Below are 11,139 nucleotides of genomic sequence, written 5' to 3' on the forward strand. Positions count from 1 at the left end.
CTATGGGTCGGAACCGACTCAACGGCACTTAACAACAACAACATGTAAGGCAAAACTTGCTTGCTGAAAATGGATTTGTGTTGCTAGCTCATTTATTGTGCATGTATTTAGAATTTGAAGTCCTGGTGTGGTGCTGTGGGTTAATGTACCAGACTGCAAAGCCATTTGAACTGCAAGGTTGGTGGTTCAAGCTCACCAGTTGCTCCTCGGAATTGACTTGTTGGCACTTAACAACAACATTTAGAATTTGGCTATCTTTTCATAAATGAAATCTGTCTGTAATGTGTGTGTGTGTTCTAACTCAGGTTAAACTACAAGACTGTGCTTTTCTCTTTTATTTTAAAGTACTGAATCTAGAAATGACACAGGAATTGTCCATCCCTTGAAAGTTTGAAAGAACACAAATATCCTGTATCCAGAAACCATTATAATGATATAAGGAAGGTGTTCTTTGAGAACTTAAAAACAATATGCTAAGGTTATTAGACCTTTAAGTTACTTATACTACCATGATTCATATTTTGACATATATTTTTTATCAAAAAATCATCAGTATTTTAAGTTGACTAGCATAAAATTGTATACCATGTTTTATTTTGCTAATGCCCCATTTTTAGTTCTAATTTTATTCATGTGGGCTTCTTTATCATTTTTACCAAAGGTTGACCTACTAAGTGGTGGTGGTGGTATGGTTAAGTACCGTGGAGTCTGTGCGACTCATAGAGACCCTGCATATGATTTCCGAGGCTGTAAATCTTTACAGGAATAGAAAGCCTCACCTTTCTCCCATGGAACCACTGGTAGTTTCGAACTGCTGACCTTGAGATTAGCAGCCCGTGTTCATAACCACTGCATTACTAGAACAATCTATTTGTCTTATCAAGGCTGCTGTTTTGCAGTTTTGTTTTATTTTGAATTCAGTAATTGTTTTCTTTATCATTCCCTTCCTCCTATTCTTGTGAGACTTTAAATTTTTTCCACTTTTTCTTTCTAAGATCCATTGGTCGACTGCTAATTCACAGCTTTATTCTATCTTGTTTACTAATGAATGCATTTGAGACTATGAGTTTGTCTGTGAGTATGACCTGTTTAATTCTGCAAATTTTACTGAAGAAGGAAATCAATATTTATTGGACATGTCTCTGTCAGCTGCTGATGCTGCCCTGAGTATTTCATATCCTTTCTCATTTGTAAAGTGGAAAGAATCATCCTGTTTTGCAGGGCTGTATAAAGAGCTCTGGTAACATAGTGGTTACAAGTTGGGCTGCCAACCTCCAGGTCAGCAGTTCGAAACTACCAGCGGCTCCACGGGAGAAAGAGGAGGTGTTCTGCTCCTGTAAAGATTTACAGCCTCGGAAACCCTGTGCAGGGTCACTATGATTTGGAGCCAACTCCACGGTACTTAATAACAACAACAACAACAGGGCTACCTGTGAGAGGAAATCAGTGAATAAAGTGTCTGGCCGTCACTGGGGTTTTCACAAATGTAGCACTGTTTTGATGGACTTCTCATTTGATTCCCCCATATGGTTCCCATCTTACACACGAGGAAACTGTAGTTCAGCTAAGTACAGGGAATTGCTTAGCTTCACCCATGGAGAAATGTCAGAGCAGAATTCCATACTAAGTCTGTTTGAACTGATGCTCCGGCAGGACTGTTGTTAAGTGCTATCGAGTCGGTACCGACTCATAGTGACCTTATGCACAGCAGAACGAAACACTGCCCAATCCTGGGCCAACCTCACTACTGTTGCCATGCTTGAGTCCATCAATGCTGCTACTTGTCCAATCCATCTCTCTGGGGGGTCTTCCTCTTTTTCTCTGACCCTCCACCTTACCACACAGGATATCCTTCTTCAGAGACTGGTTCTTCCTGACAATATGTCCGAAGTATGAGAGACGAAGTTTGGCCATCTTGGCCTCCAAGGAGCACTCTGTCTGCACTTCTTCCAACACAGATCTGTTGGTTCTTTTGGCAACCCATGGCACTTTCAGTATTGCCCTTCAACACCATAACTCAAAAATATCAATTCTTCTATGGTCTTCCTTATTCACTGTCCAGCTTTCACATGCATATGAGGTTATTGAAAATACCATGGCTTGGGTCAGGCGCACCTTAGTCCTCAAGCTGACATCTTTGCTCTTCAACACTTTAAAAAGGTCTTGTGCAGCAGATTTGCCTAATGCAATACGTCGTCTGATTTCTTGACTGTTGCTTCCATGAGTGTTGCTAGTTGATCCAAGAAGAATGAAGTCCTTGACAACTTCAATCTTTTCTCTGTTGATAAGAATGCTGTTTATGGGTCCAGTGGTGAGGATTTTTGTTTGCTTTATGTTGTGATGTAATCCATACTGAAGGCTGTGCTTTTTCATCTTCATCAGTAAATGTTTTAAGTCCTCTTCACTTTCAGCAAACAAGGTTGTATCACCTGCATATCACAGGTTGTTAATGAATCTTCCTCCAATCCTGATGCCACATTTTTTCTTCATATAACCCAGCAGACTAGAGGGTAATTAGTAGGATCAGAGCAAAGAGGACACTGGGAATTTGAGCCTAGTGGTATTTACTTCTGGATTAAAATACCCAATGGTCTCTACCCTCTTCTTTGATTACATTGAATGCAGGATCTTATGTTCCCTGTGCACTGAAAGCAGTCTCTCCTTTCAGACCTTTGGTTCCTTTTTCCCATGGAAATTCACTAGCAAATCCTTTTCTGTTGGTGGTAATTTAAAGTGTAATGACTAGGCACTTAGTAATAGCACCTGGAGACAAGGGGATTGGTATCTTCTAGAATCAGTCTGTGGGTTAGCAAGAGAAGGAGCAAAGATCTGAATAATGCTGCATCTTGTACCTGCATATCTCTAGAGTTGAATCTGGAGTATAGAATGCCCAAGCTGGTTCTGAAAGATAACATTACTCAAGGAAATGTGGTGTACTTTCTTAGGCGTATAAAAGTCTCCTGTAATAAAGGTATCCTGTAATAAAAGTATCCTCCTCTCTCTCTCTCTCTCTCTCTCTCACTCGCTCGCTCGCTCTTTTTTCTGTGTGTGTGGTGGGTGGGCCTGTTGGGACTGGGATGTTTATTTGATGTAAGGTCCCAGAGTCTTATTTATTTTAATCTCTTCATGCAGTTTGTTGTTGCTGCTGTTAAGTGCTGTCAAGTCAATTCTAACCCTGTATAGGGTTTCTGAGGAGCAGCTGGTGAGTTTGAACCGCTGACCACGTGATTCAAACTGACTTTGCAGTTCAGTGTATTAACCCACAGCTCCACATTATTGCCTCATTTATCAATTAACAATACACCCTGCCATCTCCTGATAGCAGTTGAATCAGAAGACTGATCCTAACTGAAGTGTTAGGCACCTATTTAAGAATTAATGTCTACCCCTCAAAAGACAAAGTGAAGGGTGTGTTGGGTTCTATGCTGGGACATTGAGAAATAAACATGATTTTCCTCCCTCTTTCCTAAGGAGATGGATTCATCAAGGGGTCCCCCTTTCTTTATCCTGGAAACTGCAAGCAGATTTGACATCCAACAAGGAAATGCAGGTAAGAATGTGAAATATCCCTTGCACTGGGGCTGGTCACCCCAAGTCACCTCACTGGATTGAGAGGACTGGAGGCGCCCACCCAGTTTCCCTGAGTTCTGCCCCACTTCTGAAGATACAAGGCTGGCCCCTCACAGCTGCTGTAAATGACTGATCACTCCCAGGCCTGCAGCCTGTAAGCCAATTTCTCATGCCCAGACTCCCGCCTACTCAGCAGTTGTTTGTTGTTACGTGCCATTGAGCTGGTTCCGACGCATAGCAACCCTATATAGGGTTTCCAAGGAGCAGTTGGTGAACTTAAACCAGTGACCTGTGGTTCAAGCCCACTTTGCAATGCAGCGAATTAACCCACAGCACCATGAGGAATTTTTGAAGAAAGGTAGACTGTAGCCACAGGGTGCAGTGTAACCTCTGAGTAAGGTAAAACACCAGTTGCTGGAAGATGGGAAGGAAAGGGAGGCGAGAACAAGAGGGGAGATTTTAAGGAACTTTTGCAGTGACTTTACATGTGCTATTTATTCCTTGAAACATCTCCATTTTGTTGTTGTTAGGTGTCATTGAGTCAATTTTGACTCATAAAGACCCAATGTGACAGAGTAGAACTACCCCTACAGGGTTTTCTTGGCAGTAATCTTTATGGAAGTTGTTTTACCAGGCTTTTTTCCTATGAAAGTGTTCAAACTGCCAACCTTCCGGTTTGGTTTGCAGCCAAGCACTTAATCCCTGTACCACCAGTGCTCTTTATCTCTATTTTATATATGCAGAAACTGAGGGCTCAAGAGGTAAAGCAGTTTACTCAATGTCAAATAATCAATAAGTGAGAATTGGGTTTGAAACCAGAGCTGTTTGACCATTATCAACCCCACCCCTTCCCAGAGCCAGCCAATGGAGCAAAGGAGTTGTTGAGGAGCTGGGAGATATGGACATGGAAAAAGGAGGACCTACCTTCATGGGAGGCCTCTGGTCACTGGAAAGAGAAATCCCTGAACTAAGGAAGCCCAGGAAAGGAAGGCCTGAAACCAGGGGGCATTACAGGGGCAGTGGACAGGGAGGTGGGAGACAAAGCAGAAGTAGATGATAACTCTTCTGAGAACAGACTCTATAGTTTCAAATGTCTTTACAGATTAAACTGTGCTTGCACTTTACCTGGTAGGCTCACTCTATCTTGGGGTCAAGTTAGCCTATGTGGTATGTTTTCAGTGCTGGGGAAAGCCTATTCCTACCAGTCAACAATTAATTATCTTCTTAAGGTTTCACCTAACTGGAGAAAGAACCTCTTTAAGGACACTTTTGTAGCTTCTGAACCAAGCACATAAAAAGTCATTCAATTAAGTCATTGTGCTGACAGAGAGAAGATTCAGAAAGGGGATGAGTATCTCACAAAAGGGACCTAGAGTGACACCCAGGGAGACACTAACAGGGCAAGATGACAGAACTTTTGTGGGGGCTGGCTAGAGCAGTCCTGGCATGGGGAAGGGCGCTTAGCGAATATCAGCAGAGAAAAACATCAGTTGGTTTTCTGTAACTCAAAAGGGCATCATTGCTATCAATGCCAGCAGCAAAATGACTTGTTGCTTTGGCTCTGGACAACTGAGAGTCAAAAGAAACATTGGCCTGCCAGTACCTCCAAAGCCATGTTGCTGCTTCCCACACCATCACCACCAACACCATTACCACCACCACTAGCATCACCACACCATCACCACAAAATCACCACCAACACCATCACCACTATCACTAACACCACCACCACCACCACCACCGTCATCACCACTAACAATATCCCCACCACCACTACTGTCTGCCCTTCATTAGTATGCTTGTAACTGGCCTTAGTGTATTCTTTCCTCAATTCTCTCTCGGAAGAAAAAATGCTTCTTAGTTAGAAGGAGGTATGTGAGCTCTGGGACAAAGTCCTGTGAATGCTTGTGGTGGGACTTGCAAGTGTGTCAGCTTCTCATGATTTATTCCCTCACAGGAGATTGCTGGGTTCTGGCAGCACTTGGCTCCTTGACGCAGAACCCAAAGTATCTGCACCAAATCCTGCCATGGGACCAAAGTTTCTCACAACAGTATGCGGGGATTTTCCATTTCCGGGTATGTGCATTGTTGGACTCTCCATATATTGGACTCTTCATAAATCCTAGGAAGGCAAGCGTGTGACATATTCATATGGGCTGGCTACTTCAGATGGAAAGGACACTCAGGTGTTGGCCATTCTGTCAACCTCCTGAAAGAATTTGAATGACCTTATCTGATAACACACAGGAAAGGTGATGGCTAAACTTTAATGTGAATAAAGAGAAATGACAGTAACAAAAAGACAAGGAAAAGAGTCATTCATCAGGAGTCCTGTAACCAGCACTGAGCATTTGTCTCTATGTCAATTCCTGGGCCGTATCATGTTATTTTGATGATAATGGTTTCATATTAGGTTTTGACATCTGGTAGGATTATTTTTTTCTCAAAAGATGTCTGGGTACTTATCAGACATTTATTCTTCCATGAGAACTCTAAAATCATTTTGCCTAATTAAAAAATAAAACCCAATGTGATGTGGAGTGAAACAGCATTAAATTTATATATTAATTTGGAAAAATAACAGTTTTATTATTCTAATTATTCCTTTTCAGAAACATAGTGTATCTTTCCATTAATTCTTAACTAGTTTTATGCCCTTCAATAAAATGTTACAGTTTTTCTTTATTGGTTCTGTACACTTCTAAGTAAATTTATTCTCAAATATTTTACCATTTTGTAGCTTACTGTGAATGAGATTTTTGCTCTCTCATTTCTAACTAGATCTTAGTGACACAGAAAAACTACTATTCATTATATATTAAACAGTAACTAGTCAACATACCAAATTATTTTATTAATTCTAATTTTTTTAGCAGAGCCTTTGGCTTTTTTCAGTTATCTAATAATACCTTTGTTGTTGTTAAGTGCTGTCGAGTCAGTTCCGACCCATAGCGACCCTGTACAGGGTTTCCGAGGTTGTAAATCTTTACGGGAGTAGAAAGCCTCATCTTTCTCCCGCGGAACAGCTGGTAGTTTTGAACTGCTGACCTTGCAGTCCGCAGCCCGATTCGTAACCACTACGCTTAAGTAAAGATAATTATGTCTCTTCTTAGTTATGGAATTTGTTTTGCCTTTTCACCTTGTTGCATTAGTTAGAACATCTCAGTTTTGAATAAGAATGTTGTTGTTATTGAGTGTTGTCCAGTCGATTCCGACCCATAGCGAACCTGTATAGGGTTTCCAAGGAGCAGCTGGTGAGTTTGAACCACTGACCTTGCAATTCAAATGGCTTTGCAGTCTGGCACAGTAACCCACAGTGCTGCACACCAGGACTCCTTGAATAAGAATAGTAAGAAGAAAATCCTACTTTTTCTTTGTTTTAGTAATGGAATTTCGTGGTATGCTGCTCTGTTTGTAAAACTGTTGTGTTCAATTTACTAAAAATTATGTTATAATTTTTTTCACCTACATCATTAGGTAAATAGATTTCTAGGTTTGCTATTTTTATATCCTATTTGATTTATGCAAGTGTTTACAAATGAACTGATTAAGCTTTGCATACTATTCTTTGGTTTGTAATCATTTGAATAATGCTCACTAATCATTGATGAGCTGTTCTTAAAAGTAACCCGTTGCCATGGAGCTGATTTCAACCCATGGCAACCCCACATGCGTTAGACTAGAACTGTGTTCCTACAGGGGTTCCAAGGGCTGAATTTTCTGGAAGTAGATTGCCAAGCTTTTCTTCCAAGGTGCCCCTGGGTGAACTCAAACTAATGTCTTTCCATTAGTACCTTAGCCTTTTACCCTACCCAAGCACTCCCTTAGAAATTTAGATAGTAATTAGTGAAATCATCTGGATCTTTTAAAAATGTGATTTATATAACTTTTCCTGTTTATTCAGCAGTTACTGATCTGCTTGGATTTCTTACCTCTTCAATTCATTCTTGAAATTTACATTTTATCAGAAAAATAAACTGTTTCTCTATATTTCTAAATTTATTACAAAAGTTTTTCTTATATTTTTTTTAGTTTTTAGTTAAGTGCCATCGAGTCGGTTCTGATTCCTAGTGACCCTGTATAGGGTTTCCGAAGAGCAGCTGGTGATCTTGAACCACCAACTTTGCAGTCCAGTGCATAAACCCACAGCGCCACTCCAGGACTCCTTTCTTAAATTGGTTGGTTGTGTGCCCTATAGTCGGTTCTGATTCCTAGCGACCCAGTATAGAGTTTCCGAGGCTGTAAATCTTTATGGGAGCAGAAAGCCCCATCTTTCTCCCGCGGAACCGCTCGTAGTTTCTAACTGCTGACCTTAAGGTTAGCAGCCTGACTTGTAACCACAACACTACCAGAAATCCTATCCCAAGTCGCTGTGAGTTGGAAATCCTATCCCAAGTCGCTGCGAGTCGGAACTGACTTCGTGACACTTAACAACAACAACAGGTGCTCTAGTTAGTGGTGTAACAGGATACACGTTAGGCTGCTAAACCTAAGGTCAACAATTTGCATCAACCAGCTGCTCCAAGGGAGACAGATCAGGCTTTTTGCTCCCGAAAAGATTTTTAAGGGAATCCTGGTGTAGCACTGTGGGATAAAACACTGGACTCCAAAGTTTGAATCATAAGATCAGCGGTTCAAGCTCACCAGCTGCTCCTCAGAAACTTTTTCTACAGGGTCATTATGGGTCGAAACTGACTCAGCAGCACTTAACAACAACAACAAAAATTGTGGTTCTAGAGAAGGGGTGGAGAATGTCTGACAAGCAGGCCATATGTTGTTGTTGTTAGTGCCCTGGAGTCAATTCTGACTCATAGGGTTTCGAGGAGCAGCTGGTGAGCTTGAACCTCAGACCTTGTGGTTCAAACAGCTTTGCAGTTTGGCGCGTTAACCCACAGCTCCACACCAGGACTCCAGCCATCACACTGTTGTTGTTGTTACGTACCATGGAGTCGGGTGAGTTAGTTGATGAATGTTTGACCAAGTATAGCAGCCAAATTTTTAATTTGATAATTTTGAATAGTTCGTGAATGGTGTTATAAATTTTTGGCAAAGAAAAAGCTCCCCAGCCCTGTTCTAGAGGATAAGCAATGGACTGGCAAACACAAAGTCGCTGGTTTCAGTCCACCAGCCACTCCGAGGGAAAACGATGAGAACTCCCGCAAAAACACGATTCAGGGTCACTGTGAGTCAGAAATGAATCTTTGGCACCACATGTATGGTTAAATCTACTTAATCTCTGACATGTTTTTTGGCTTTCATTTTTCTCTTAATCCAGTTTTCCAGGTGATCTATCTGTTGTATTGATTTTTAAAGGAATCAAATGTTGATTGTCATTATGATTTCCAATCATCTGAAGTTTTTTTCCTATCATTAAGTTTTATATTTATTAACTCCCTTCTAGTTTGTCTTAGTTAATTTTATTACTCTAAATTTGTTTTCTGGAGTCATGATAGGCACTGGATGGCAAACCTCAAAGTCTGCAGTTAAAACCCACCAGCTACTCCACAGAAACCCTGTACAGGATTGTTATGAGGTGGAGTTAACTTGACGGCATGTAACAACAGCAATTTTATTTTCTGAAATTGCACATACTCTTTTTAGTTATTTTTTAAATAACAGAAGCTTTTAAGACTACTTATTTCCCTCTGATATCTTATCTTGAAGGTTTAGATTTCCAATATTTTAATTACCTTCTAGATAATACAGTTTTTGTTTTGGTTTCTTCTTTGATATAAGAAAACAATAATTGTTGCCCTTGAATCAATTCCAACTCATAGCAACCACATGGGTTACAGACCAAAACTAAGCCCCAGAGGATTTTCTTGGCTGTTAATTTTGATGGAAGCAGATCACTAGTCCTTTCTTCCAAGGTGCCCCTGGGTGGGTTTGAACCATCAACTTTTTAGTTAGCCAAAAATTTGTACCTCAGGGGATTTTTCTTTGATAGAGGGGTTGTTTTTTAAAGTTTCTTTAATTTTAAGTGATTGAGTTTTTGTTTTTGTTTTTAAATGATTGAGTTTTGTTGTGGGTAATTTTTTGGTTGCTGGAATTTAGTTTTATTGAATTATGGTCAGAGAACATAATTTATAAAATTTCTTCTTTGAAAATTATTAAAGTTTTACTAATGGTTAAGTCCACACTAGCTTTTAGAAATATGTAAAGGATATCTGAGAAGATTTATTATCCAATGGTTCTGAGCTCTAAAGTTTGTTTACTTGCAGACTACATTCTTAAAAGCTTCTCTTGTGATACTTACAGACACAGAAAAATACTCTTACATCTTGGCTTATTATTTTTTTTTTTTTTTTGCTATTTGATTTGTCAAGTCTTAAATGAAGGCATTGGAAAGTTTTATACTTTCAGGAGTGTGGGCTTTACATTTTTCCTGCTAAGTTCATTTAGTACCCAAAGTTTTGCAATTGAGGAGAGGCAGGGCTTGATGGCAGCTAGGGTGGGTAGAGGTGGAATGAAGTTCGCTGTCAGCAAAAACCACCAGAATACCAGGCAAAGCAGATCCAGGAGCTCCAAAACTCGGAACCACAGAGATAGGAATATTTTGAAGGTTTGAAGGCTTATAGATTGAGAAACTTGAAGCTGAAGTAAAAAATCATGTACTTTTGAAACTGCCGGTCTGGGCTCAGAGGCCCAGAGCCAACATCTTGGGCGCGACCAAACAGCATGACCAAGCGGGGGAGCAGAAACACCATGGAAAAAATGCCGCAGGAACCTTGGAGCAAAGGTGGACAATACACTTTGTCAGTTTTGCTTTGTTATGATTTTTTGTTGTTGTTGTTGTAGTTGGTATCTGGTCACTGTTTGCCCACCTCCATTCTGGTAACTAGAGGGGGAGCCTGAGCAAGTGGACACCCCCCACCCTCACAACTGGTGGGTTCTTCTGCCACACATGCGCACAGATACTCAGCCTAAGAGCAGGCCCTGAAGTTTTTTGGCTAGTTTGTCTTTTGCTTTGTTTTGTTTTGTTTTTTTCTCTCTCCTTCCAGTGTCTAGTTAATAATGTAATGCAAGGAATACCAAGATTCAGTAGACAGCCAAGCATCTTAACATTATATCCCCCCTTTTCCCTATTCCAACCCTATCTCAGTCTGTGTACCCCAGAGCCCTGTTGTTCCAAAGTTGTACATACATCATTATTTACCTCTGTCCCACTTAGTCCATGCGAGCCTGCCTTCTTGTTCTCCCCTCCGCTTTTTCTTCCATTCCCCTCTCCCTTTTTGTGTATTGACCACTCCCCACACCCAAACTATCCTGTGTCTATTCCCTGCCCTGTGCTCTACCTTTCCATCCCTCCCTTCACCCCACCCGCAACATCCCAGCAGTCAACAAAGAATCCTTCCTACCCCGCTTTAGTATGGGTTCTTTTTCTTAGTCTTTTACAGTAGTGGTCCTATGCAGTATTTTTCTTTTTGTGACTAATTTCACTCAACATAATGCCCTCAAGGTTCATCCATGTTAACTGGTGGTTTGCAGCTTCCTTGTTATTCAAGGTAGGATAATATTCCATTGCGTGTATGTACCACAGTTTGTTTATCCATTCTTCAGTTGATGGGC

General features: G+C 40.8%; 1 protein-coding gene across 1 annotated transcript in view; it reads left to right on the forward strand.

The window, feature by feature from the left end:
• CAPN13 (calpain 13) overlaps nt 1-11,139 on the forward strand; it is an 88,324-nt gene that overhangs the window by 11,629 nt on the left and 65,556 nt on the right. Inside the window, exons 2-3 of the mRNA XM_006835280.1 lie at nt 3,475-3,550; nt 5,528-5,646. Of these exons, the coding sequence (XP_006835343.1) occupies nt 3,475-3,550; nt 5,528-5,646 (195 nt within the window). The remainder of the gene's footprint in view (nt 1-3,474; nt 3,551-5,527; nt 5,647-11,139) is intronic.

This window comes from Chrysochloris asiatica, unplaced genomic scaffold, assembly GCF_000296735.1.
Source record: "Chrysochloris asiatica unplaced genomic scaffold, ChrAsi1.0 scaffold00016, whole genome shotgun sequence".
NCBI classification, from domain to species: domain Eukaryota; kingdom Metazoa; phylum Chordata; class Mammalia; order Afrosoricida; family Chrysochloridae; genus Chrysochloris; species Chrysochloris asiatica.